The 27,846-nt window shown below is 43.4% G+C and overlaps 1 protein-coding gene across 1 annotated transcript; it reads right to left on the reverse strand.

Moving 5' to 3' along the window:
• Positions 1-9,486: 9,486 nt before the first annotated feature.
• CCDC122 (coiled-coil domain containing 122) lies at positions 9,487-17,192 on the reverse strand. Its single transcript, XM_058186016.1, has 4 exons — positions 16,983-17,192; positions 15,758-16,159; positions 12,686-12,802; positions 9,487-10,480 (listed from the first exon to the last, which is right to left on the reverse strand). The coding sequence occupies exons 1-4, from the start codon at positions 17,094-17,096 to the stop codon at positions 10,328-10,330; spliced, it is 786 nt and encodes a 261-aa protein (XP_058041999.1). The 5' UTR covers positions 17,097-17,192; the 3' UTR covers positions 9,487-10,327.
• Between the last annotated feature and the right edge of the window lie 10,654 nt (positions 17,193-27,846).

The following is a 27,846-nucleotide window of genomic DNA, read 5'->3' on the forward strand; positions in this document are numbered from 1 at the left end:
GACTTTCTGGTTTTTCTTTGAAGACATTTCACTTCTCATCCAAGAAGCTTCTTCAGCTCTAACAGAACGTTGGGGAAGGGAAGGATTTATACTCCTTACAGACAGCTGGTCATTTGCATCCTTTGAGAGAGTCATGGCTTAGGACCGGGCTATCTACGGGACCGTCTACTGCCGGCCTCTATCTCCCATCGTCTGGTACGTTCCCACAGAGAGGGACTCCTCAGGGTGCCGTCAGCCAAACAGTGTCGACTGGCGGCCCCCAGGGGGAGGGCCTTCTCTGTGGGGGCTCCGACCCTGTGGAACAAACTTCCCCTCGGGCTTCGACAACTACCTGACCTTAGGACCTTTCGCCACGAACTTAAAACCTATTTATTTCGTATGGCTGGACTAGCTTGATTTTTACCTTTAATTTTAATTGAATTTGATGGGTTTTTAAATTTTTGTAATTTTATGGGGGTGTATATTATTTTAATTTTTGGGCAAATTTAAATCAGTTTTTTAAGGGTTGTTTTAACTATTGTATATGTCTGTATTTTATCTGCCTGCTCACCGCCCTGAGTCCTTCGGGAGAAGGGCGGTATACAAATTAAATTATTATTATTATTATTATTATTATTGAGGCCACTTGGAGGTTCATCTGTGTCTTCAGGGTCGCCTGAGTGGTGCAAATGGTTCCTGTAGTCTGCAATTTTTTCCCTCTGGAAATCCATTCCTACTCCCACACCATTCCAAGGGTGTTCATCCCAAATTGTATAGCTCAAAGTCTGTAGAGATTCTCCAAGTCATCCAGTTCTTGGTTGTCCCAAAGGTGCTTTTTCAGGAGGCAACTGGACTTTGTTTTTCTTTGAAGACGTTTCACTTCTCATCCAAGAAGCTTCTTCAGCTCTGACAGCACGTTGGGGAAGGGAAGGATTTATACTCCTTACAGACAGCTGGTCATTTGCATCCTTTTAGAGGGTCCTTGAGGCCACTTGGAGGTTCATCTGTGTCTTCAGGGTCGCCTGAGTGGTGCAAATGGTTCCTGTAGTCTGCAATTTTTTCCCTCTGGAAATCCATTCCTACTCCCACACCATTCCAAGGGTGTTCATCCCAAATTGTATAGCTAAAAAGTCTGTAGAGATTCTCCATCATCCAGGTTGTGGTTGTCCCAAAGGTGCTTTTTCAGGAGGCAACTGGACTTTCTTGCTTTTTGTTTGAATTTTCTTTGAAGACAGATGAGAAGCGAAACATCCTCAAAGAAAACCCAAGGAAGTCCAGTCGCCTCTTGAAAAAATACCTTTGGGACAATCATGACCTGGATGATGGAGAATCTCTATGGACACCTCCTTTGAAAATGTTTTGCTTCTCATCCAAGTAGCTTCTTCGGTTCTGAAGAAGAAGAACTGAAGAAGCTTCTTGGATGAGAAGCGAAACATCCTCAAGGAAAAACAAAGTCCAGTTGCCTCTTGAAAAAAGCTCCTTTGGGACAACCATGAAGAGAAAATAGAAGAGAAGAGAGAAGAGAAGAGAAGGGAAGGGAAGGGAGGGGAGGGGAGGGGAGGGGAGGGGAGGGGAGGGGAGAGAAAATAGAAAAGAAGAGAGAAGAGAATATAGAATATAGAATATAGAAGAGAAAATAGAAGAGAAGAGAAGGTTGAAAGGACCTTGGCGGTCTCGTAGTCCAGCCTATACCACTTCAGACAAGTGGCTGTCCACTTGCTTCTTAAAAACCCTGCAGTGATGGAGTACCCACGATTTCTGGTGGCAAGCCGTTCCACTGGTTAATTGTCTTCACTGTTAGGAAGTTTCTCCTTAATTCCAGGTTGCTTTTCTCTTTGATTAGTTTCCCTCCGGTGCTTTGTAGAATAATTTGACCCCTTCATTTTTGCGGCAGCCCCTCAAATGCTGCTATCGTGTCACCCTTAATTCTTCTTTTCTTTAGACTGGCCAGACCCAAAACCTGCATCCATTCTTCCTACGGTTTTGTCTCCGGGCCTTTGGTCATCTTATAATAAACACTGCCGTTTTAAATGCAGGTTGCATGACGGACAGCTCCAAAAATGGATATTCAATTTGATTTACCCCCGACCTCCCAGACTAAGTTGGAAGCCATGGATTTAAGAAAAGTCTTTTTTTAATTATTTTTGAAAAAATTCATAAGGGGAGAAATGCTGCCCCCTGCTGGCCGTTTCCACTCCAAACCTCACTGGATGGATCGAGCTGGGTTTTGGTTTTTTTTGCTTTCCATCAGGCCAAATTAGATAGGAGGTTAAACGGCTCTTTGCAGCCTGCATATTCATTTGCAAAGCATCTGCTGGAGGCGTCATAATTAATAAAATGCCGGAAGGGAGGAGCAGCCGCTCAAGCCTTTCCTCCTGCAGGGCAGTTAATGAAAAGCGTTTCTTCAATAACTGGCTGCTCCTGAACTATGAAGCCCTTTTAAAACTGCATTTAACTCTCCTGACCATCAGGCCTTAAGAGACCGCGGATCCAGACCGAGCCAATCAGACAAACAGTTAGATGAACAGACTTGGAAGGGAACTTGGAGGTTATCTAGTCCAACCAGCCCACCCACCCACCCAAGCAGGAGACCCGACACCATTTTTGACAGATGGCAGTCCGGTCTCTTCTTGAAAGCTTCCAGAAGGAGATGTTTCCACCAAACTATCTGTAACAGATGGGGGGGGAGATGGGGGGAGGACAAGGAGGAAGAGGTGGAGGAAGAGGAGGAGGAGGAGGAGAACAAGAGAAGGAGGAGGAGGAGGGAGAGAGAGGAGGAGGAGGAGGGAGAAAGAGGAGGAGGAGGAGGAGGAGTTGGGAGATAGGCAGGTGCAACTCCAATTGCAATCCACCCCCTGCCAGTCTGAAGCTTTTGTGGCTGAATAAAAACTTCTCCATTTTTCCATCCATTGCTTTGCAACTGATAGAAAAATGATAGCAGTGTGCCAATACTTGAGGGACTGCCACAGAGAGGAGTTGGGGGGGGTCAAGCTATTCTCCAAAGCACCCGAGGGCCACACAAGGAATAATAGATGGAAACCAAATAAGGAGAGATTCAACCTAGAAATAAGGAGGAATTTTCTGGCAGTGAGAGCAATCAGTGGGAGCTTCATCACTGGAAGCTTTTGAGAAGTTTATTCTGGTCTAGTGAAGAGAAGGACCAGGGGAAACATGATAGAAGTCTTCCAATATTTGAGGGGCTGCCGCAGAGAGGAAGGGGCTCAAGCTATTCTCCAAAGCACCTGAAGGCCAGACAAGGAATAATGGATGGAAACTGACCAAGGAGAGATTCAACCTGGAAATAAGGAGGAATTGAGAACAATCAACCGATGGAACCGAAGTTGCCTTCGGAAGTTGTGGGAGCTTCATCACTGGAGGTTTTCAAGAAGAGACTGGACTGCCATCTGTCAGAAATGGGGTATGGTCTCCTGCTTGGGTGGGAGGTTGGACTAAATAACCTACCCCACAAAATAAGACAGCTGCTGATAATAAGCCCAATTGGACTTTTGAGCAGGATTCAAAAAAATGTAAGACCGGGTCTTTTTTCGGGAAGACACGGTACAAGGTCTCTTCTAACTCTGTTAATCTCTTAAACTTCAAAGAAATGATTAGGATTTGACAAACAGGAAAGTCTAGAAAACAATTTTAAAAAATCAGTAGTGTCATCCCTCTTTTTTTTCTTTTTTTGAAGTTCTAATGGGATAACGGCACAGACTGGGAAAAAAAACACCGTTAAGTAGTCCCTGTGGTGTCTTCAAATATTGGTTATAATAATCAAAGGAGAGAATGCCAGGGAGAAATTAAGGCCACTTAAAGCGAGAACATGAGGTTTGTAAATGAGCTGCTTTTTCATTTCTTAGTCTTCATTTTTTGTCTTTTGGAAGCACCGATGAGCTCCTCTGTAATTGTGCGATGCGTAAGGTTTTTGTTTACGTCTCTGTCCATTGGTCCAGCAGCTTTTGTGAGTGTGTGTGTTTGTGTGTGTATAATCTTATTAGTTTACAATATAAAATATAAAAGAAAACAATGGAAAAATAAGAAAGGAAAAGGGGGAGAGAGAAGTGTTAAGGAAAAGGGGGGAAAAGATTGAAAAAGTATTGACTTCCAACTCTTTTTGATGCAGTAAAATAAGATAATAGCATCAAACCTCAACTTTTTACTTTTATATAATAATATATACTATCCTTTTCTATAACAACAAACCTATCTAATTGGCAAAACCCAAAGTCAAAGTTTCAGGGTTTTCCCCCCTCACTTCGAGCACAAAGTCCAGAAATGGTTTCCAAGAACATTAAAAAAAAAATTGGTGTTTTTTTTCTCTTTAATCATTGTAATCAATTTGGCCATCTCTGCTAACTCCATCAGCTTTGACAGCCATTGTGGGAATTAAAGTGTCCTTCCACTTTTGTGCATAAAGTAATCTTGCTGCCGTCGACATATATAATAACATCAAAGTCTCAAATTTTGGTCCGGCAGCTTTCTAGAAATCTTGCGTGGATTCACTGGCAGATGGTAGAAGAGGAACAGGAACAATTGCTCAAATTCCAATATTTTGAAAAGGGAACAAGGTCTGTAAATAGTCTCTTGTAACACTGGATGCTCATCCAAACCTGTTGTGTCTGCACCCCCGAGCCAGGCCCCCTGCCAAGCCAGAAAGTGACTTGGAAAGTGAGGGGGAAGGGCCGTCAGGACTTACCTCGGGAGCACCGGCTTCCCTGGCTCAGCTCCAGGAGCCAGAAGCAGGCCAGGTGGAGGAGATAACGAGACCTCCGTCCCCTGACTCTTTCCCCTCCCAGGCCACGCCTCCAGACCCAGCTTATGGCAATCAGGCTTGGTTGGACCCTAGGTTTCGTAGGCAGGAGAGGCAGGAACAACAGAAACAGGGGTGGGGCAGGCTGTCGTGTCCCACTCCTCCACTGACGGCCAGGTCAGGGAAATCCGAATCAGGCGTGCCTCTGCAGCTCTGCCAAAGTCCTAGCAAAGTCCTCAGGGCAGGCAGGAGATCAGGAAGTGACTTCAGCAAGATATGTTTAGACTTTGCCTGACTCAGAGAATGCCAGAAAGCAGATCCTTTATATAGGCCATGGGGTGTGGCTCCATGACTCAGCACTTATCCAGGCCTGCCCCTCCCTTCCTTCTGTTGCCTCCGTCTATCAAGTCTTCTGACGCGAGGGTCACTCCAGTCGGCAGCTGTTGGTAATAAACCTTCCTCAGGCTCACATGCTGTGGAGGAGGGGGAGGGGTCTAGTTGCTCCGTTTGCCTGGGCATGGAGCCAGAGCTGGGGGCTGGAGATACTTCCTCCTCTTCAGCCTGTCTGGGCATGGAGCCAGGGCTGGGGCCGGGAGGCATACTAGGACATTCCTCCGTGTTCGGAAGCAGATAAGAAGGCCCCGGCTGTGGTGAGATCGGACAAGACACAACACAGGCCTAGGAAGTGCTGAGTCATGGAGCCACACCCCACAGGATATAAAGGCAGCAAGAGCTGCTGTGCCTCTTTGTAGCAGGCAAATCAACTGCTTAACTAAGAGCTGAAGTACTGTTTGTTCTTGGGTGACTCATTGGTGTCGAGGGAGATAACAGAGACACTTGGCAGACGCTCGCTAGTTTGCTGCCAGAGTTGATAGTGCCGGCTAATTAAGCCATCGCTCGGACGGAGGCGAGGGGGAACAGAACAAAACCCTTTTCTCCAATCGCTAAATCTATAAAATGGGGCAGTTGACAATAGTTGTGACAGGTTTTCCCGATAGAACTGACTGTCCCACTGTAAAGTCTATATGGATTATCAGCTGATGACCCAACAAAATTCAGCTGTTTTTCTCCCCTGTGGCTAATTTGTAGGTGTTAATTCTTCTGTTGCCTATGATGTCTATCTTGGCGTCTTTGGTCCAGCAGTTTTGTTGAACAGTATTTGAATTATAGATATCTGCAGTGTTTGAAGAGACTCTGGAGGTTTCTGGAAGAGACTAGTCCAATCTTCTTCTTATTATCCACTAAACTCTCGTTCCCCATTTCGGTCTGATCCTGGTGCCAAGGCCGATGAAGGATGCCAAAAACGAATTGAAGCGAGCGCTTTAGCAAAAGGGGTCCCGACCAGCAAAATCCCAGTGCCCAGAACAAAGGATTGTTCTCCTTTGTTGTTCGATTGTTCAGACTTCTCGGATTTAACAGATTAACAGAGTTGGAAGGGAGCTTGTAGGTCGTCTAGTCCAACCCCATCCCCCACCCCCACCCCCACCCCCCGGCTCAAGCAGGAGACCCTACACCATTTCTGACAGATCGCAGTCCGGTCTCTTCTTGAAAGCTTCCAGGGATGAAGCTCCCACAACTTCCGAAGGCAACATCTGTTCCATCAGTTGATTGTTCTCACTGTCAGGAAATTTCTCCTTATTTCTAGGTTGAATCTCTCCTTGATCGGTTTCCATCCATTCTTCCTTCTCTAGCCTTCAGGTGCTTTGGAGCAGGAGTCTCCAACCTTGGCAACTTTAAGCCTGGAGGACTTCAACTCCCAGAAGTCCTCCAGGCCAAAGAGGTTGGCAAAAAAATGCTTTTAAAAGAAAACAAAAACCTCTGACGATCAGGCAACTCAGCTGGGATCGTCAGAGCCTTTTAAAAACATTTTTTACAACCTCTTTGGTTGTAGGAAAAATGCTTTTAAAAGTTAAAAAAAAGTTGCCCACGCCCACCCAGTCACATTAACCCCCCCCACCAAGCCACGCCCACAGAACCGGTAGTAACAAATTTTACGTTTCACCTGTACTTTCCTCCCAAATGTTCTGACTGCCCTACCAATGATCGTCAAGACTTTCAAGGAGCCTGTTTCACAGTAAGATAGGCAGTTAGGTTATTAGTTAATTAGTTAATTAATTGATTCGTCAATTGGCCATGGCGAGACCCAACACAATGACAAAGGCAGGTTATTAGCTTCCCATGAGCCATTTTAAATTAGGGTGTTTTGCTTTTTTTTTTTTTTTTGTTTTACAGAAGGGCACATGATGGTTTGAATTATGTGGACATAATTCTTATTCTCTTTGGACAAAGGAATAACGCTGCCTCGGTTTCTCTTTTAAGTATTGTGTCAATGGAAAATGCCTCCTATCAGCATCAAGCGAAGACAAGATGCTGCCACTAGGGGGTGCCATAAAACCATATTTTGTATGGATGTCTGTATATATGTATATATATATATATATATATATATATATATATATATATATATATATATATATGTATGTATGTATGTATTTGTTTTCTGAGGTTTCGCGGGTGTTTGTATGTAGATCTTTGGTTATTGGGTTTCTCCTCGTAAAATTGGAGTGTCTTGGCGACGTTCGACGAAGTCTCATTCGTCATCTTCAGGCTTCAGCTTGTGCTTCTGGGAGGTGCTTAGCTTCCTATTTCTAGGAGAAAAATTTTCTCCTAGAAATAGGAAGCTTTAAGCACCTAGCCTGATGATGACGAATGGGATTTCGTCGAAATGTCGCCAAGACACTTCCAATTTTACGCGGGAGAAAACCCAAATAACCAAAGACATATATATATATGTATGTATGTATGTATGTATGTATGTATGTATGTATGTGTGTATGTATGTATATACATAAACACACACAAACACAAACCAAGGTTAAAATTAAAATTGTCTTATCCTCATAACTCATTATTTGGGAACAATGGGTTTTAATTCTGCTCCTCTCCCACATTATGGTTAAAAAAAGAAATATCTGGTGTCCCCATTTTTGGACTAACAGTTTTGTTAAAAGGCAAAAGGGTTTAAATTAGGATGAGATTGATTGCACCTCTCCAAGAATCTCCTGCCATGGGCAGTGGGTTGGACTAGAAGACCTCCAGGGCCCCTTCCGACTCTATTGTTCTATATTCTGGTGAAGGGAGCTGGTTATTCTGGTGTAGCACATGACGAGATCTCCTTCTGGGTCTCCTCTTTTCTGCTCCTTCCATCCAGAATTATCTTCCCTGGCAGGATCTTTCCACCCTACAGAATCCACAGGTAGAAGAACTTCTATTTTTCATCCCTTTGCTTCTTTCCATAATTTACAACACCCATCCATGCAACCAGTTTTAGTGGTGCAGCGGCCTAGAGGTTGAGCTCTCACCTCACTATCAGGAGGCTGTGAGTTCAATCCTAGGTAGAGGCTGTGTTGTGGCTCCAGCCCCCACCCCCACCCCCGGGCCTGGCCCCCTGCCAGAGAGTGACTCAGAGAGTGAGGGGGAAGGGCCGTCGGGGCTCCCTTCTGCAGGGCCGGCTTCCCTGGCTCAGCTCCAGGAGCCAGAGGCAGGCCAGGTGGAGGAGGTGACGAGGCCTCTGTCTCCTGTATCTCCCCCCGCCCAGGAAATGCTTCCAGACCCAGCTGAGGACAATCAGTCCTGGTTAGATCCCAGGTTTCGTAGACAAGAGAGGCGGGAACAACAGAAGCAGGGGTGGGGCAGGCCTAGAAAGTGCTGAGTCACAGAGCCACACCCCACAGAGTATAAAAACAGGAGGGGCTGCTATACTGCTTCGTGACGAACAAATCCAACTGCCTGGAGAGAACTTGAGCTGAAGTGCTGTTTATTCCTGACTTCCTGGTTGACATGCCGGCATCAGGAAAGATAACAGAAAAACCTTGGCAGACGCTCGCTGGGTTGCTGCCAGAGCTGATAGCCGCCATGGACTCAATTGCCGGCTAATTGAGTCATTTCTCGTGCCTCCCGGACTGAGGTGGGGGGGACAGAACGGGCTGGTATTTCTCACTCTGAGCACAATGAGAATATATCTGCTGAACAAAGCTCCACATTGGTGACAGGAAGGGCATCCGGCCAGTAAACACTCAGCTCCATTCAGTTGCCCCGACTCCACTTTCTAAGGGATTATGGGGTCATTAAATAATGAACATCCATGCAACCAGTTTCTTCTCATCCATTGATGCCACAATTATTTTCCTCCTGAGCTGTCTGACTGCGACCATCCCTACTTGTTGTGACCGAGACCCAAGTAGTGATTACCAAAGACAATTCCAACACTGGAAATTTTTAAGAAAATGTTGGATAACCATTTGTCTGAAATGGTGTAGGGTTTCCTGCCTGGGCAGGGGGTTGGACTAGAAGACCTCCAAGGTCCCTTCCAACTCTGTTGTTGTTGTTGTTGTTGTTGTTGTTGTTGTTGTTGTTGTTGTTATTATTATTATTATTATTATTATTATTATTATTATTATTATTATTATAATTATAATTATAATTCAGGCCTGAATAAACTTATTTTATTAAACCAGCTGAGAAATAATTCATTCTCAGCTTAGTCCGAAACAAATTCTTCCTAAACAGTCCTGCATAGCTGGCTGGGGAATTCTGGGAGTTGAAGTCCACAAGTCTTAAAGCTGCCAAGTTTGAAGATCTCTGCCTTAACCCAACGGGAAATGACATAACCAATAACGAAAGAACATATGCAAAGAAACAACGTTTTAATTGAGAACTTATTCAAGCGTGAAGAGTACAATCCATGCGGTCTTTCGTTGCGATAGGAAGGATGGGTCAAATGGATGTGGACTTTGAAAAGGTAACAGAAAAAGCAAAGAATTTTGTTTTACTGGAATATCATGCTTTCTTTTTTAAAGAAAAGGCCTCTGCGTTTTGATTTTATCTTGTTTTGAATGTTCTGGAGGGCTGGTGGAGTGTTTCGGAACCGGCTTTTTCTGCATTAAAAGTTATGCAACTCCTGACCAACCCATCTTTCCTTCCCACTCTATAATTCCAAGCATTTACTGACCTCCCAAAAGTGCTGAAGATATCCAAGGACACTCATGGGCTCGTTAAAATATCATTATGCCCCCTGTCTTTAATTATTTTTTCGCTAAGGTGCTGCTCTGGTTAAGCATGCTTCAAACCGCATTGCGTGAAGTTGGGTTTTCAACCCGCCAGTGATCCACACACATTTTATCTTATTAAATGATTAAACTTTCTGACCCTTTGGGAAGTCCCAGTTCTGAACGAGGCCTCGTTTAGTGCCTCGTAAAATTAACGTGGCATCAACTGCAGCCTCCTTAGCTCGCCCTTCCAAGGTCTAACCGCAGGGAGCAAAGACTAAACATCGGAACAGCAGCAAATCAAAGAGCAACCGGTTATTAAGCCTTTCCTCCGTGTTTATGTATCACATTATGTATTATGTATTGTATTGATGCAAAATTTACTTTTGCATCAATAATAAATGCCATTCGTTGCTAGGATTATGAGAACAGCCAGGGGGAAAAAACAACACAACCGCAAAACTAACGCAGATGGGAAAGACAGAAGTTTGATGAACAAAAACCAAAAACATGAAGCCTTGAAAGCAGGAGCTGATCTCCTTGGTTGAGTTTACTCATCTGTGGCTTGCAACATCTTACGTAATTCTTCTTCTTCTTCTTCTAGCTGCTGCATTTTCAAACGCCGCTGCTTTCTCTCCAGTTCCAGATTGTTCACTTGGCAACGCAACCGTTTGAGAACCGCTTCGGATCTCTTCCTCTGCAGCTGGTTAAGAGCAAGAATAAAAGGACAGCACTGAGAAAGACCTGCAGGATTACAGGCAAGTAGACAGGGCGAGGGGGGGTTTCATAGATTTTCAGATTGCAGCATGATAGATACAGCTTTCCAACGGAAAGAGTTGGAATCAACTCAAAGAAGTCAGCGGGATCGATTGCGGAGAAAATATGCGCCGAATAGGTCAGAACGGAATTAAAATTAGAATTAGAATGGAACTAATTCTCGCGTCTGAAATGTGTAATGCAATCCAGGACATATCTACTCAGAAGTACAAAAAAATTAAAGTACAAAAAAATACAGGGCATCTGTTCAGCCCAAAACGCAGCCCGTAGATAATAACACTCAACAGAAAATGTCTCCTTTTAAGTATCCCTAAAATTAAAACATCCCATGAAAATATCACTAGATCTTGTCCATCAGAATACGGAATAACAGAGTTGGAAGGGACCTTGGAGGTCTTCTAGTCCAACCCTCTGCTCAGGCAGGAAAGCCTATACCATTTCAGACAAATGTCTGTCCAATTTTGTATTTAAAAACTTCCAGTGTTGGAGCACTCACAACTTCTGGAGGTAAGTTGTTCCACTGATTAATTGTTCTGACTGTCAGGAAATTTCTCCATAGTTCTAAGTTGCTTCTCTCCTTGATTACTTTCCATCCGTTGCTTCTTGACTTGTCTTCTGATGCTCTGGAGAATAGCTTGACTCCCTCTTCTTTGTGGCAGCCCCTCAAATACTAGAAGACTGCTATCATGTCACCCTTAGTCCTTCTTTTCATTAAACTAGAGCTACCCAATTCTAGAAATCGTTTTTCATGTGTTTTAGCCTCCAATTCCCTAATCATCTTTGTTGCTCTTCTCTGCACTCTTTCTAGAGCAGCTGTTCTCAACCTGTGGGTCGGGACCCCGTTGGGGGTCGAATGACGATTTGCCAGGGGTCGCCTAAGACCATTGGAAATATGGGAAGTATACTTGCGAGCTGAAGAATCGTGCTCCAATGGTTGATTTCACAAGCCAGCTGCAGGCTCTTCAAATCGCTAGCCGAATTCAGCTTCAGGCGTGATCAATTGAAAAAGAGAGAAATCTTTGCTCTGATGTCTCCCTCTCAAGCCAGCTGCAATCACTCCCAATCGCTAGCCTAATCTGGCTTCAGGCGCCATAAACTTAATAGGGGAGGAGTCTCCGCTTTAATGCCTCCGTCCTCAAGGCAATCGCAAGCAGTTCAGATCGCTAGCCAATATGGCTTCAGGCGTGATAAATTCAAAACGAAAATAATTTTACGGTTGGGGTCGCCACATCGTGGGGAATTGTATTAAAGGGGTCGTCACATCATGGGGAATTGTATTAAAGGGGTCGCAGCACTATAAAGGTTGAGAACCACTGTTCTAGAGTCTCCACATCTTTGTGGTATCCTGGTGACCAAAACCGAATTCAGCTTTCCAGGTGTGGCCTTAGAATACTTCCTTTCTCAGTTTTGGGTCACTGTGCTACAAAAGTACATAAATCTGAAAAATTCTCCCTGTACTGCCATTTATAATCCGAGTCTTCTAGGTCAAAATACATTTATTGTTTAGATGTTACGATGATGGGCTTTTCTTGCGTTTATGTTCTCTCTTTCAATTCAAGTGAATTATCAATTTAGCTGTGAAAACTGCTGTAGAAATAACACCCTAAGATGAGCAAATTTAAATAATAAATTCAACCTGACATTGATTCCAATGAAAAGCCGGCTAAAGAGATTTAACTTTACTACTTTTTTTCAATACTGGGGAAAAAATGAAGCCATACAGAATTAGCGATTGAGTAAATTGTATTGCGTGGAAACCGGAAAGGAGAAATTTTGATTCACGTGCCAAACAAGTAAACCTTTTGGCTTCTTTTGAAAAACTTTGCAGGTCTTCACAGCTGAAACAGATTTGAAAAGGTGTCTTCGAGTACCGAGTGCAAATTTCAACACCTTAAATTATGTTTTCACAGTAACTGCCAAAGAACAGCAGCCGTTATATTTTCCCAGAACCTTACTTGAAAGAGTTTATAATTTCATACTGGGATAAAATTAACTAGCAGCTTTTATAGTTCTGTGATAAGAACGCTGCCGTTTTAGGAATGCGTTTTTAAAAAATATTGTTATTCAAAAATGCATACATTTAAAGAGAAAAAACAGAGGAGACCCAATAATTGTAGAGATGAAAACTCACCTCAATTTCTTTCTGAAGCGTAGCCTGCCTACTTTTTTCATCTCGAATGATGTTCTCCTTTTCACCGACAGCCTCTTTCAAAACCTTTATTTCACTTTGCAGACAAGAGATTTCATCCTGAGGCCGGGATGCAAACAACAGAATAGAGATATACAGTAAAATAAATTTGGTAATATTTGAGAAGAGGACATGATATGAAAGCAGAAACGTTCATAGTTCATTGATAATTAGAAGGGTTTTAATTCTTTTTTGTTCATAATTGTTAACATGGAAGTTATCACCGAAAACTTATATTAGCACCAACTGGAAACTAAAGACTGTTATTCTAAACTGAAAAGGATCTGTTTAAATCTGGAAGAGAAAAACGAGACAAGTAGGAAGATTGGACTCTTAAAGAACCAGAGAAGTGACGGATAAAAACACAGCCCAAGTTTATTTTCTATTGTACAGAATGTACAATAGTTTCTGATGATGCTACATAGTTGGATAATGAAATTTCTGCAAGAAAACAACCAAGCTCATAGAGCACCAAGTATCCCACAGTTCTCCTCCTCCTCCTCCTCCTCCTCCTCCTCCTCCTCCTCCTCCTCCTCCCCACAATCCCCATTCCCTTCTAATACTGATGATGTTACCTAGCTGGGTAATGAAACATCCACAAGTAAATCATTAAAGTTCAGAGAGGACCGAGGAACCCATAGTTCTCCGCCCCCGGCGCCACCTCCACCTTCATTCTGCAAACCCCACTATTTTTTAGCACTGATGATCTTACCTAGTTGGGTCATGAAACGTCTGCAAGAAAACAACCAAGCTCAGAGAGCACCAAGGACCCCAAAGTTCTAGTTCTAATTCTAGTCTTCCTCCTCCTCGTCCTCCTCCTCCTACTACCTGCAATTCCCACTGCCTTCTAGCACTGATGATGTTACCTAGTTGGGTCATGAAACGTCTGCAAGAAAACAACCAAGCTCAGAGAGCACCAAGTACCCCAGTCCTCCTATTCTTCCTCTCCTTCCTCTTCCTCCTCTTCTATTTCCTCCTGCCCCTCCTTTCTGCAAACCCCACTCCTGTTTACCACTGATGATGTTACCTAGTTGGGTAATGAAAGGTCTACAAGAAAACAGCCAAGCTCATAGACCACCAAGGACTCTGCATAAAATAATAATTTTAAGTTGCACAAAGACAGATTCTACTGAATGTTAGGGGAAACACTTATTAACAGTAAGAACAATTCACCTGTGCAGAATACTTTACAAGTGAATGCATCTTAAGTATAGGTAGTCCCTCAATTTACAACTACAACTGCGTCCCAAACTTCTACTGCTAAGCAAGACACTTAAGTGAGTTTTGCCCTATTTTACAACATGCCACAGCTGTTAAGTGAATCATTGTACACAATATACAATGACTGTGTTTACACATAATACTTACTTGCATTAGGTTAAAAATGCCACTTTGGGCAAGCTTATTAAAAGCCAAAGCACTTATTAAACACAGTGTGTAATTGCTAAGTTAGTAACGCGGTTGTTAAGCGAAATTGGCTTTGACTTGCCAGACGGTCGCAAAACGGGACACTGGAACAGTCATAAGCGTATGAATTTGGACCCCACAACCCTTCGTTTACTGGCCGTTTGAAGTCACAACAGCACTGAAAAAGATGATTTTTCATCACTCTGCTAAACAAATAATTCCCTCAACACTGTCAAATTATTTACTAAATCTGCACTACTATTAATCTAAACTATTAAAGTAAGGTTCTACATTTAGGCCAAAAAAAACCAAAATGCACCAGTACCGTATATGTGGTACCTTGCTCAATAGTAGTACCTGTGAGAGGGATCTTGGAGTCCTAGTGGATAACCATTTAGATATGAGCCAGCCGTGTGCAGCAGCTGTTAAAAAAGCCAACACAGTTCTGGGCTGCATAAACAGAGGGATAGAATCAAGATCACGTGAAGTGTTAGTACCACTTTATAATGCCTTGATAAGGCCACACTTGGAATATTGCATCCAGTTTTGGTCGCCACGATGTAAAAAAGATGTTGAGACTCTAGAAAGAGTGCAGAGAAGAGCAACAAAGATGATTAGGGGACTGGAGACTAAAACATATGAAGAACGGTTGCAGGAACTGGGTATGTCTAGTTTAACAAAAAGAAGGACTAGGGGAGACATGATAGCAGTGTTCCAATATCTCAGGGGCTGCCACAAAGAAGAGGGAGTCGGGCTGTTCTCCAAAGCACCTGAGGGTAGAACAAGAAGCAATGGGTGGAAACTGATCAAAGAAAGAAGCAACTTAGAACTAAGGAGAAATTTCCTGACAGTTAGAACAATTAATAAGTGGAACGACTTGCCTTCAGAAGTTGTGAATGCTCCAACACTGGAAGTTTTTAAGAAAATGTTGGATAACCATCTGACTGAGATGGTGTAGGGTTTCCTGCCTGGGCAGGGGGTTGGACTAGAAGGCCTCCAAGGTCCCTTCCAACTCTGATGTTATGTTATGTTATGTTATCTTCTCATCGTTCCCATCACCAATCTCTTTCCACTTATGACTGTATGACTGTAACTTTGTTGCTGGTAATCCTTCTGATTTATATTGATATTGATTGTTTCTGATTGCTTATTTGTGCCCTATGATTATCATTAAGTGTTGTATCATTAAGTGTTAAATTGTACCCTATGACCATCGTTTGTGTTGTAAATGTTGTACCTTTGATGAAGGTATCTTTTCTTTTATGTACACTGAGAGCATCTGCACCAAGACAAATTCCTTGTGTGTCCAATCACACTTGGCCAATAAAATTCTATTCTATTCTGTTCTGTTCTATTTATGACCAATTTTTCCACTTAGAATCGTAAGTGTGGAAAATGGTCATAAATCTGACAGGTTTCCAAATCACCTTTTTCAGCGCCGTTGTAACTTCAAACAGACACTAAATGAAGGGTTGTGTGTCAAAGACCACTCTCTCCTCAAATTATCTTGCTGAGGATGGATAATCGGCTGCATTTTTTGGAAGAAGAAGAGTCGATTTGGGGAGGAAGACAAAATACGGTATAATCGCGAAGGCCAGCCACCCTGACCTGGACTTGGCCAACCGTATCCTGTTCTTCTCCTTCGCGAAGAGAAGCCACCAGCCCTTCCTTCTTCTCCATCAGCTGCTGGATGGTGGCCCTTTTTGTCACCAGCTCCACCACAAAAGGCAGTTTGCTTTCTGCTCCCTCAAACCGATTTCGGTGGGCGGCCATTTTCTCATAGTAAGCCCCGTTTTCTAACATCTTCTTTTCCAACTCTTCTTGTAGAACGTCAACCTCCTGGGACAGCTTCACGTTCTCGCCGTGCAAGGCTGAGATTTCAGCCTCCAGATCTTCGAGGTGGCCTCTGGTGGTGGCGAGGGCTTCCTCGGAGAAGTACGTTTGTCTTTCAACGGCCTTTCTTTCGGCTACCACGGAGTTCCTCTGGATCTCAAGATCCCGAAGCTGAGCCTACAGAGAAAAAAAATATGGCGGGGTTATACCAGCGAATACTGAAAAGAGTCAAAAAGTAAGCTGAACATCTCCAACACACCTTCCTCCTCCTCTTTTCCCCACAACAACAACCCTGTGAGGTGGGTTGGACTGGGATTAGCGTTGGCCTAATGTCACCCAGCTGGCTTTCATGCTTGTGGCGAAACTAGAACTCCCAGTCTCCTGGTAATTTTGTCCAAAGTTACCTAGCCAGCTTTCATGGCTAAAACAGGACTAGAACTCCTTGTCTCCTGGTGATTGGCCCAAAGTTACCAGCTGACTACTATGCCTAAGGTGGGATTAGAACTCACCATCTCCTGCTGATTGGCCCAAAGTCACCCAACCGGCTTTCATACCCTTAGGTAGGACTAGAACTCACCGTCTCCTAATTCTAGCCTGGTGCCTTAACCGCTAACCAAACTGGCTCCTGACCCTCTTTTTAAATTCCTTTAAAGTTTTTCATATGTAATTGATATGTAACTGATGTCACTTTCTATGCTTTTTAATTCTTTGTACCCCATCTCCTTTATGCTGGTCTTTGACCATAATAAAGAGTCAAGTGATCTCCATCGCTGCCTAGATTCTGCTACTTAAATGTTTGCTGGAATCCAAGCAAATGCTTCGGTTTTTATTTCCTCCTGACATTGCCATGGATACCAGAGGTTGAAAGCATTTAATGGAGATTTATTCTCTTGGCTAGAAAGTTCTCTGCTTCTGTCTTCCTTTCTCCAAACCAAACTAGACTCAGTCGGTCAGTCCTGTTTTTTCTCCACCGGACCGTAAAATATTTCTGAAATATCACCTGCATTTGTGTGAGCACTTCCTTGCTCTTTTGTATTTCACAAGCCTGAGTATTTTGTCGCTCTGCTACCCGTTTCACCATTTCAGCAATTCCCAATGCATCTGAGTCAGCCATGCCTAGAAAACGCAGAAGAAGAAGAAAAAAATAGGAATTAATGTGAATCCCACACCGCCATCAATTCTGCCTTACTCCTAATTCTCAAAAGTAATTTGAAGACTTCCTGTGGCCAACTTCAATGCCAGGGGAGCCATTAACATGCTAAGATTACTGCAAATGAGCCAATCTGCATTCACTGTAAACAGAGAATGGGGGGAAAAAATATCTTTAAACTGCTAAGATTGCTGCAAATGAGCCAAGCTACATTCACTCTAAACAGAGAATTTTTAAAAAAATAGTGTTTAAGCAGTGTACCCAGTCTCATTCCTGTTTTAATTTTATGTTTTGTGCATTGTTGGGGGCAATACACTGACTCTGTAAACCGCTTAGAGACGGCTGTAAAGCAATGTGAAGCTGTATATACACCAAAGACAAATTCCTTGTATATCCAATCACACTTCGCCAATAAAGAATTCTATTCTATTCTATTCTATTCTATTCTATTCTAAAGTCTAAGTGGCATTGCTATTTCTGCAATGTTCTCTCAAAAAACTAAAAGTTATAGAGCAGTTCTTCTGAAATTTGATTCGATTAGCCAAAATTGGAGAAATGGTTTTTTTTCCCCCTTTGGGTAACAACACAGCAACTCATTACTTATCATAAGAGGGACATTTAAATTGACATAAAGATTGCCATGTGCCTTAAAATATATCTGAAAATCTCCGAAGGGATTGCTATTAAGACACAAATCAATAAAGCTAGCACTGGTCATTTGTTGAAGTGAGATAAAGATCAATCAATAATCAATGTTATCATACCCTAGGATAATAAAAGTAGCATTCCTGGAATCTTTGCACAATTTTAAACTAAAACTAAGGTTAAAATCAATGAATAATCAAAAGTCTAGCAAAAGAGATACAATAAAGATCATATCCATCCGTGTCATGTTGGTTGGTTCCAATTTTTTGGCTCCAAAATGGAGAATTTCTCAAAATTCCTTAAAAAGGACAAATTCCAAGACAGAAGAACAAGTTTCACACTACATGTTACCTTTCTGCTTAGGTCCTTTTTTTGTCAATTTTTTTTAATTTGTTTTGTTTATATAACATGTAAGAATTCAATTTCAATCAAACAGTGTATTGTCTGGGTATAATTATTTTTAGGAAATCATAATCAAAATGTTTACAATAGTATTCAACACAATGATATCAATTCTATAATAATAATGATAATAATAATATTTACTTGTCTACTTTAACAAATCTCCTTTATAACATTAGTCCTTTTTGTATCCCCATATTTCTAACTTCTGTTTTTATTAAATATTCAGTTCCTTCTTTTTCCTTAATTGTAAGCCTTAGTCTGTCCATTTCTGCACATTCTAATATTTTTTAAATTACTCTCTCATCTATCGGGATCTCTTCCCTTTTCCATTGTTGTGCAAATGCAATTCTTAGTACTTGTAAAATCAAATATATATTCCTTTTTGTCGTACTTTTCCAGTAGGGTGCCCACAGCAATATTTCTGGTTTCAAATATATATGCTGCTTTATCATTATCATGAGAGCCTATGCACCAAGACAAATTCCTTGTGTGTCCAATCACACTTGGCCAATAAAAAATTCTATTCTATTCTATTCTATTCTATTTTTTTTCAACCAAGTATGTATTGGAATATTTTTTGGTTTTGGGCATGTCCACCACATATGATAATAAGAATCAGGCATCTGATTACACTTCCAACATTTAGCAGACCTGTCTTTAAACATTTTTGCCAATCTTGTTGGTGAGAAATGCCATCTATAATTTTTCTGCTTAGTTTTTAAGTTTACCTAAAACGTGTGTTTTTTTTCTTTCATCCCTTTTGCATTACGTATCTGAACAATATCGCCCATTTTGTCTTATTCTTAAATTGCATCAAATTGCTTTTTAACACCTTTCAAAATCTTACAGATAATGTTCTTAGAGTATTGTTCCTCGGCAGTACTTAAAAATTTTCATACAGGAATATGTTAACTATAGAATTTAGCTTATACTTCGGCATCTGTTCTCCTGTGCCTTTTTATATTTTATGCAGCTTTTAACGCTATCTCTCCTTTTTCATTCTTAATCGCAATTCTCTTCGGTCCTTTTCTCCAGAAATTTTAAAACGCTTTGCTGAGAGACTAAAAAGAGAGAATGAGACTAACCATTTTGTTCAATTTTCTGCCACGGCTTATATTATGTTGCTCCCATATAAAATGGATTCCATTATTCACTGCTTTGCACTGTAATATTTTTTTTTCTCTTTTTAATCTAAAGAACGAGCTAAGCAATGGAAAATGTTTTATATTGAGCTCGCATGCATGACTGCGTATTATTTACATAAATACAACTTTTGGAAAGGCGACAGAAATCAATAGGAATTCTTAATCGCTAGGCTTTCTGAACTGATAATATAATATAATATAACATGATTTAATATGATTTACATCTATTTTCTGTCTTTCAGAAACTGAAATACATCCTTGTAAAGAAACTGCAGTCCTGATAACAGAACACTGTCAATTTGCAAATTCTTCTTTGTAGTATATTCAAATTACTTGACTCTAAATTCTGCGACAAGGCCTCGCTGTGCTGGAAAATCAAGCATTAGTAAATATACAAATATATATGTGAATTTTTAAAGCAGGCCTTGAGATGCACAAAGCATCACCGACTCACGGCCTTGGAGACAAAAGAGAAAGCCGGAGTCACCCCAGAAGCAGAAAAAGACTTTTTAAGAAGGGAATTTGGACCAACCGAGTTCTCAGAACTTCAGTTCAATCCGTCTAGCTAACACGGAAGGCCAAAGCAATAAAACTGCTGTTTCCACATTAAATCTGGTTTTGTTTTTCTGCAGGATTATTTTCTGCGTATTCTTTCTTAGTCACTAAAAGGGAGCGATGAAAATTGGTGAAGAAGGGATGGATTTATTTAGAGAGAGCGGGTGGAAATACGGGGAAAATGGTGTTTTAAAACTCAGATTTTGAGTTTTGTATTTCTCAGCTCCTCTTTTAAATGAGTCTCAGTTAAACACCTACACACTTGCATTCCTCACGTGGAAACAACTCTTTTTCACCTTATTATAATGAAACATCTGCAAGCAAAATACCCACCTAAGAGAGCACCAAGGACCTCACAGTCCTCCTCCTCCTCTTCCTCCTCCTCTTCCTCCTCTCTGCCAACCCAACTCCCTTCTAGCACTGATGATGTTACCTAGTTGGGTCATGAAATGTCTGCAAGAAAACAAGCAAACTCAGAGAGCACCAAGGACCCACAGTAGTAGTAATAGTAGTTGTAGTTCCTCCTCCTCCTCTTCTTCTTCCTTCTCCTCCTCCTCCTCCTCCTCCTCCTCCTCCTCCTTTTCCTCCTCTCTGCCAACCCAACTCCCTTCTAGCACTGATGATGTTACCTAGTTGGGTCATGAAATGTCTGCAAGAAAACAAGCAAACTCAGAGAGCACCAAGGACCCACAGTAGTAGTAATAGTAGTTGTAGTTCCTCCTCCTCCTCTTCTTCTTCCTTCTCCTCCTCCTCCTCCTCCTCCTCCTCCTCCTCCTCCTCCTTTTCCTCCTCTCTGCCAACCCAACTCCCTTCTAGCACTGATGATGTTACCTAGTTGGGTCATGAAATGTCTACAAGAAAACAAGCAAACTCAGAGAGCACCAAGGACCCCACAGTAGTAATAGTAGAAGTTCCTCCTCCTCCTCCTCTTCCTATTCTCTGCAAATCCAACTCTCTTCTAGCACTGATGATGTTACCTAATTGGGTAATGAAATGCCTGCAAGAAAACTACCAAGCTCAGAGAGCACCAAGGACCCCACAGTTCCATCCTCCTCCTCTCCGCCAACCCCCTCTCCCTTCTAGCACTGATGATGTTACCTAGTTGGGTCATGAAACGTCTGCAAGAAAACAAGCAAGCTCAGAGAGCGCCAAGGACCCCACAGTCTTCTTCTCCTCCTCTTTTAAATGAGTCTCAGTTAAACACCTACAAACTTGCATTCCTCACGTGGAAACAACTCTTTTTCACCTTATTATAATGAAACATCTGCAAGCAAAATACCCACCTAAGAGAGCACCAAGGACCTCACAGTCCTCCTCCTCCTCCTCTTCCTCCTCCTCTTCCTCCTCCTCTCTGCCAACCCAACTCCCTTCTAGCACTGATGATGTTACCTAGTTGGGTCATGAAACGTCTGCAAGAAAACAAGCAAGCTCAGAGAGCGCCAAGGACCCCACAGTCTTCTTCTCCTCCTCCTCCTCCTCTGCCTCCTTCTCTTTCTCCTCCTCCTCCTCTTCCTCTTCCTCCTCCACCTCCTCCTCCTCTTCCTCTTCCCCCTCCACGACTCTTACGACCATAAGGGAGCTTGCCCGTTTCCGTCGTAAGCTGTGATGGTTTTAAATGTGACCCATGCTGTTTAAGGCCTTTCTTTTTTGCAGCAGTTGTTAAGCAAACGCTGCGGTCATTAAGCAAGCCGATGGTTTTGCAGAAAACAAATGCAAGTTCATAACGAAACTGCCCTAAAACTTGGCCACGTGATTGGTGGATTTTGCAAGTCGTCGTAAACATGGGGCAATTGCCGAACACCCGAAGCGCAGCCCTGTGACCACGGGGGAAGAAGCCCGGCTGTCATAACTCCGAGTCGAAAATACCTCCACAGGAAGAGCCTTTGCGACGGCCACTAAACGACGGTCGTAAGTCAAGGACCGCTTGCAAGCGATTCTTTCTCAACCTTGCCTTGCTGAGGTCTTCGCCCTTCGCCCCACTCAAGATCTGCCGAGATCTTTCTCCCATTTTCCTTGAAAAAGGGGATTTTTTGACCCCCCCACCCCCAATTTTTCTAAGCGTTCCTCCGTTTCTAGGCCGGAGGGACCACAGAGCTTCACAAAGAACTCGCATTTCCGAGCCCGTCACCTCCAAATATGAATTCTTGATCTCAGCAACCCCTGCAAAGCACCGAAGCTCTCGCTCAATTATTTAAACCTCTGGGAAATCTTGAAAGCCAATCCTGACGCCCGTCGAAAAAACAGATTTGTCTGTTCCATTTCAGACTTCAAGGTGCCTGAACTCCAGTCAAAAGCACCAAAGGGCATCCTGTGGTTTCTCTTCCAACCCTCTCTGTGCCTAAAGCTGCAGGCAATCCTTGACTTACGACCGCAAGGAATTTCTGACACATTTCACAAGCTTCCTTGCCATCCTTGCTAAGTGAATCACTGCCACCGTAAAGCTGCCAACGCAGCTGTTAAGTGAATCGGGCTTCCCCCATGGACTTTGCTCTTCAGACAGTTGCGAAAGGGGGTTCACGTGCGTCCCTCCCCCACGACGACGAAGCTGTGTTGTGTCTGCACCCCCCCCGAGCCGGGGCCCCTGCCAGAAAGTGATTCGGAAAGTGAGGGGGAAGGGCCATCAGGATTTACCTCTGGAGCACCGGCTTCCGTGGCTCAGCTCCAGGAGCCAGAGGCAGGCCAGGGGGAGGAGATAACGAGGCCTCTGTTCCCTGACTCTTCCCCCCCCAGGCCACGCCTCCAGACCCAGCTGATGGCAATCAGGCCTGGCTGGACCCTAGGTTTCGTAGGCAGGAGAGGCAAGAACAACAGAAGCAGGGGTAGGGCAGGCCTAGGAAGTGCTGAGTCATGGAACCACACCCTACAGGATATAAAAGGCAGCCAGAGCTGCTGTGTCTCTTTGTATCAGGCAAATCCACTGATTGACTAGAGCTGAAGTACTGTTTGTTTCTGGTTGACTGATCGGCATCAAGCGAGATAACAGAGACACTTGACAGACGCTCGCTAGTTTGCTGCCAGAAGCTGATAGTTGCCAGCTAATTAAGTCATCGCTCGGACTGAGGCGAGGGGGACAGAACAAGCTGCAACCGTCATAAGTACATGCCAGTTGCCAAGCGTTTGACTTTGGATCACATGAAAGCTGCAGTCATAAGCTGCTTTTTTTTCAGTACTGTTGTAACTTGGAATAGTCACTAAATGAATAGCTGTAAATTAAAGGACGACCTGCATTGAAAGATGAGGATGAGGTAAGATTTTTCAGTGAAGGTGTGAGGCAGTGGTGAAATCCAAATTTTTTTACTACTGGTTCTGTGGGCGTGGCTTGGTGGGAGTGGTGTGGCTCGGTGGGTGTGGCTCAGTGGGCGTGGGAGGGGAAGGATATTGCAAAATCCCCATTCCCACCCCACTCCTGGGGGAAGGATACTGCAAAATCCCCAATCCCAACCCACGCCAGGGGAAGGATACTGCAAAATCCCCATTCCCACCCCACTCCTGGGGGAAGGATACTGCAAAATCTCCATTCCCACCCCACTCCGGGGGGGGAAGGATACTGCAAAATCCCCATTCCCACCCCACTCCGGGGGGGAAGGATACTGCAAAATCCCCATTCCCACCCCACTCCTGGGGGAAGGATACTACAAAATCCCCATTCCCACCCCACTCCAGGGGAAGGATACTGCAAAATCTCCATTCCCACCCCACTCCTGGGGGACGGATACTGCAAAATCCCCATTCCCACCCCCCTCCTGGGGGAAGGATACTGCAAAATCCCCATTCCCACCCCACTCCTGGGGGAAGGATACTGCAAAATCCCCATTCCCACCCCACTCCTGGGGGAAGGATACTGCAAAATCCCCATTCCCACCCCCCTCCTGGGGGAAAGATACTGCAAAATCCCCATTCCCACCCCACTCCGGGGGGAAGGATACTGCAAAATCTCCATTCCCGCCCCACTCCTGGGGGAAGGATACTGCAAAATCGCCATTCCCACCCCACTCCTGGGGGAAGGATACTGCAAAATCCCCAATCCCACCCCACTCCTGGGGGAAGGATACTGCAAAATCCCCATTCCCACCCTACTCCTGTGGAAGGATACTGCAAAATCCCCATTCCCACCCCACTCCTGGGGGAAGGATACTGCAAAATCCCCATTCCCACCCCACTCCTGGGGGAAGGATACTGCAAAATCCCCAATCCCACCCCACTCCTGGGAGAAGGATACTGCAAAATCCCCATTCCCACCCTACTCGGGGGGAAGGATACTGCAAAATCGCCATTCCCACCCCACTCCTGGGGGAAGGATACTGCAAAATCCCCATTCCTACCCCACTCCTGGGGGAAGGATACTGCAAAATCCCCATTCCCACCCAACTCTGGGGCCAGCCAGAGGTGGTATATGCCGGTTCTCCGAACTGCTCAAAATTTCCGCTACGGGTTCTCCCGAACCTGCTGGATTTCACGCCTGGTGCGAGGCCATCGCTTGCCAAACTTAGCTTGAAGTCACAATGCTGATGTCATCTTGAGTAAACAAGGCTCTACTGACCTACATTTATCCCTCGTTTACTCTGCCCTCCACTAATTAAGATTACCCGGTGAGATTTCTTTCCAGGAAGGGAGCCATGCAGAACTCTACAGGATATTTTCCAAGTAAACATGTTTTCTCCTCGAACTCTTGGCCATTGTCGTTTATTTCTTGGCTTTGGCATGACGTTTGCACTTGAAAACCGGGTGCGGCAGAGGCGGTAAAGTCTGTTTCTTATCTCCAAGACCAAATTCACTTGCAGAGAAGTTAGGCTGCTTTAGGGAAAAAATAGGAGGAAGTGTCCACCTTGAGGCCCTGAACGAAAAGCAGAATATAAATCTAATGCAAAATAAAATAATAAACGGAACAATACAATACCATGCGATCACCTCTTTTCGGAAACCTCAGCAGGCCAAATAAAACAGAATCATCTTGAGGTCATCCATTTAAGCCAGGGGAGAGTCTGTCTAGCAACTTTTAAAATTTCTGGACTTCAACTCCCAGAATCCCCCAGCCAGCAATGCCAGGTTCAAGTACAAATGTAATGCAAGCTATGGTGGCTGGGGAATTCTGGGAGGTTTTTTTTGTTTTTGTTTTTACATTTATACCCCGCCCTTCTCCGAAGACTCAGGGCGGCTTACAGTGTATAAGGCAATAGTCTCATTCTATTTGTATATTTTTACAAAGTCAACTTATTGCCCCCCCAACAATCTGGGTCCTCATTTTACCTACCTTATAAAGGATGGAAGGCTGAGTCAACCTTGGGCCGGGCTCGAACCTGCAGTAATTGCAGGCTTTGTGTTCTTAATAACAGGCTGTTCTTAATAACAGGCTTTACCAGCCTGCGCCATTCACCGGCCATTCACCGAGTTGAAGTCCAGAAGTCTTTAAATTGCCAAGGTCGGACACATCTGGCTTAAATGGATGATCTCAAGTTGATTGCCGGCTCTAGTTTCCAAAAAGACATTTTATTTTCTTATTTTATTTTTTATTTATTTCATTTTATTTTTATTAGCTGGCTGGGGAATTCTGGGAGTTGAAGCCCACAAGCCTTAAAGTTACCAATGTCAGATACTCCAGTTTAAATGGGTGACCTCAAGTTGATTCTGTTTTACATTGCCTGTTTTATTTTATTTAACTAGTCTAAGTTAAAGATCCAAAGGTGATGGCTTCACCTTTGCAGTGGTGCAAAAAATTGAAGAGACACATAATCCATTAAAATCAGGGGTGAAATCCAGCAGATTCTGAAGAACCAGTAGTGGAAATTTTGAGTAGTTCAGAGAACGGGCAAATACCACCTGCGACTGGTCCCAGAGTAGGGAGCGAATGGGGATTTTGCAGTATCCTTCCCCTGCCACGCCCACCAAGCCACATCACGCCCAAGCCATGTCCACAGAACCGGTAGTAAAAAAAATTGGATTTCCTCACTGATTAAAATTCCAGGACTCCGATTTAAGCAGACGTTCCTTTTTAGTATAATGATGATTTTGGTAGATCTTGAGACTTATGACGCCAACTTCTAAGAATCTGCCCCAAGAGAAAAAGATTACAGTATTTGCTAACAGAGGCTAAAACATATGAAGAACGGTTGCTGGAATTGGGTATGTCTAGTTTAATGAAAAGAAGGACTTGGGGGGACATGATAGCAGTCTTCCAATATTTGAGGGGTTGCACCAAAGAAGAGGGAGTCAAACTATTCTCCAAAGCACCTGAACGCAGAAGAAGAAGCGATGAGTGGAAACCAATCAAGGAGAACAGCAACCTGGAATGAAGAAGGAGACGCTTCCTAACCAGTGGAACAGCTTGCCACAGGAAATTGTAGGTGTTCCACCATTGGAGGTTTTTAAGTGGAGACTGGACAACCATTTGCTTGAAATGGCGTAAGATTTTCTGCTTGAGCAGGGGGTTGGACTAGAAGACCGCCAGGGTCCCTTCCGACTCTATTCTGATTCTGCTACAGGCTGCAGTTACGCTGACTTTGGAAAAAACCGAAAGGAACGGATGGGTTTCTGAGATGGGGAGATCTGCTGAGCCTTGCAATTGAGAGAAAGGGTTTCCAAGGGCCTTGTTGTCCTCAGGTAACGCCTGGCCCACAGCAGGAGCTCCAACCGGTTTCCAAAGCCAAACCGCCCACCTGATGAAGATCTTCCCAGGAGTCTTAAGAGAGTATTATGAGTCCTCTATTGCAGTATTTGTCAACTTTGACAACAGCCTCTTAGGCTGGGAGGAAATTAGAGCATCAGGCGGTTTTTTGTTATTATTGTTTTCTGTCCATCAGCAGAAAAAGTCTCCAAAAGCAGAACAGATTTGATATCCAAAGAGAAACAGGCAAAAAAGGGGGGGAGGGGGGGGAAACCAATAATTGAGGCTGAAAACAGGCAAAACTTGACCGGATGTATCTATACCATACATGATTAATCGGGATGAATTTTCTTGCTGGGTAAATGATGATAAATGTTTGAGCTCCCACTGCATGGTGTTTGTTTCCATGTCACTATTACCTTGCCTTTAGTTGTTGCGAAGTGTATTTTGCAAGGGGTTCCAAGCCATGAATTGGAAATAGCTGAAGCAGAAGGAATTGTCACTGGCAAGGTGGGGCATTGGGCATACAGATCGTTCCTGACTGAGCTCAAAATTACTGTCGCTAAGAGAGACAGTTGTTAAGTGAAATATCTATGGAGATTCTCGGTCATCTAGGTCATAGTTATCCCAAAGGTGCTCTTTCTTTCTTTCTTTCTTTCTTTCTTTCTTTCTTTCTTTCTTTCTTTCTTTCTTTCTCAGTAATCCAGGTCATGGTTATCCCAAAGGTGCTTTTTCTTTCTTTTCTTTCTTCCCTCTCTCCTTCCTTCCTTCTTTCTTTCTTTCTTTCTTTCTTTCTTTCTTTCTTTCTTTCTTTCTTTCTTTCTTTCTTTCTTTCTCAGTAATCCAGGTCATAGTTATCCCAAAGGTGCACTTTCTTTCTTTCTTTCTTTCTTTCTTTCTTTCTTTCTTTCTTTCCTTCCTTCCTTCCTTCCTTCCTTCCTTCCTTCCTTCCTTCCTTCCTTCCTTCCTTCTTTCTCAGTAATCCAGGTCATAGTTATCCCAAAGGTGCATTTTTCCTTCCTTCCTTCCTTCCTTCCTTCCTTCCTTCTTTCTTTCTTTCTTTCTTTCTTTCTTTCTTTCTTTCTTTCTTTCTTTCTTTCCTTCCTTCCTTCCTTCCTTCCTTCCTTCCTTCCTTCCTTCCTTCTTTCTCAGTAATCCAGGTCATAGTTATCCCAAAGGTGCATTTTTCCTTCCTTCCTTCCTTCCTTCCTTCCTTCTTTCTTTCTTTCGTTCTTTCTTTCTTTCGTTCTTTCTTTCTTTCTTTCTTTCCTTCCTTCCTTCCTTCTTTCTCAGTAATCCAGGTCATAGTTATCCCAAAGGTGCATTTTTCCTTCCTTCCTTCCTTCCTTCCTTCCTTCTTTCT

This window comes from Ahaetulla prasina, chromosome 5 (genome assembly GCF_028640845.1).
Source record: "Ahaetulla prasina isolate Xishuangbanna chromosome 5, ASM2864084v1, whole genome shotgun sequence".
In the NCBI taxonomy this organism is placed as follows: domain Eukaryota; kingdom Metazoa; phylum Chordata; class Lepidosauria; order Squamata; family Colubridae; genus Ahaetulla; species Ahaetulla prasina.

Excerpts from the sequence above, each read along its gene's own strand:
- CCDC122 (XM_058186016.1), bottom strand. The coding sequence starts at position 17,096 with ATGGCTGACTCAGATGCATTGGGAATTGCTGAAATGGTGAAACGGGTA. Across the intron at positions 16,160-16,982 it reads AAGTGCTCACACAAATGCAG|GCTCAGCTTCGGGATCTTGA; the intron begins GTGATATTTCAG and ends TTTTCTCTGTAG. Across the intron at positions 12,803-15,757 it reads ATACGGTTGGCCAAGTCCAG|GATGAAATCTCTTGTCTGCA; the intron begins GTCAGGGTGGCT and ends TCCCGGCCTCAG.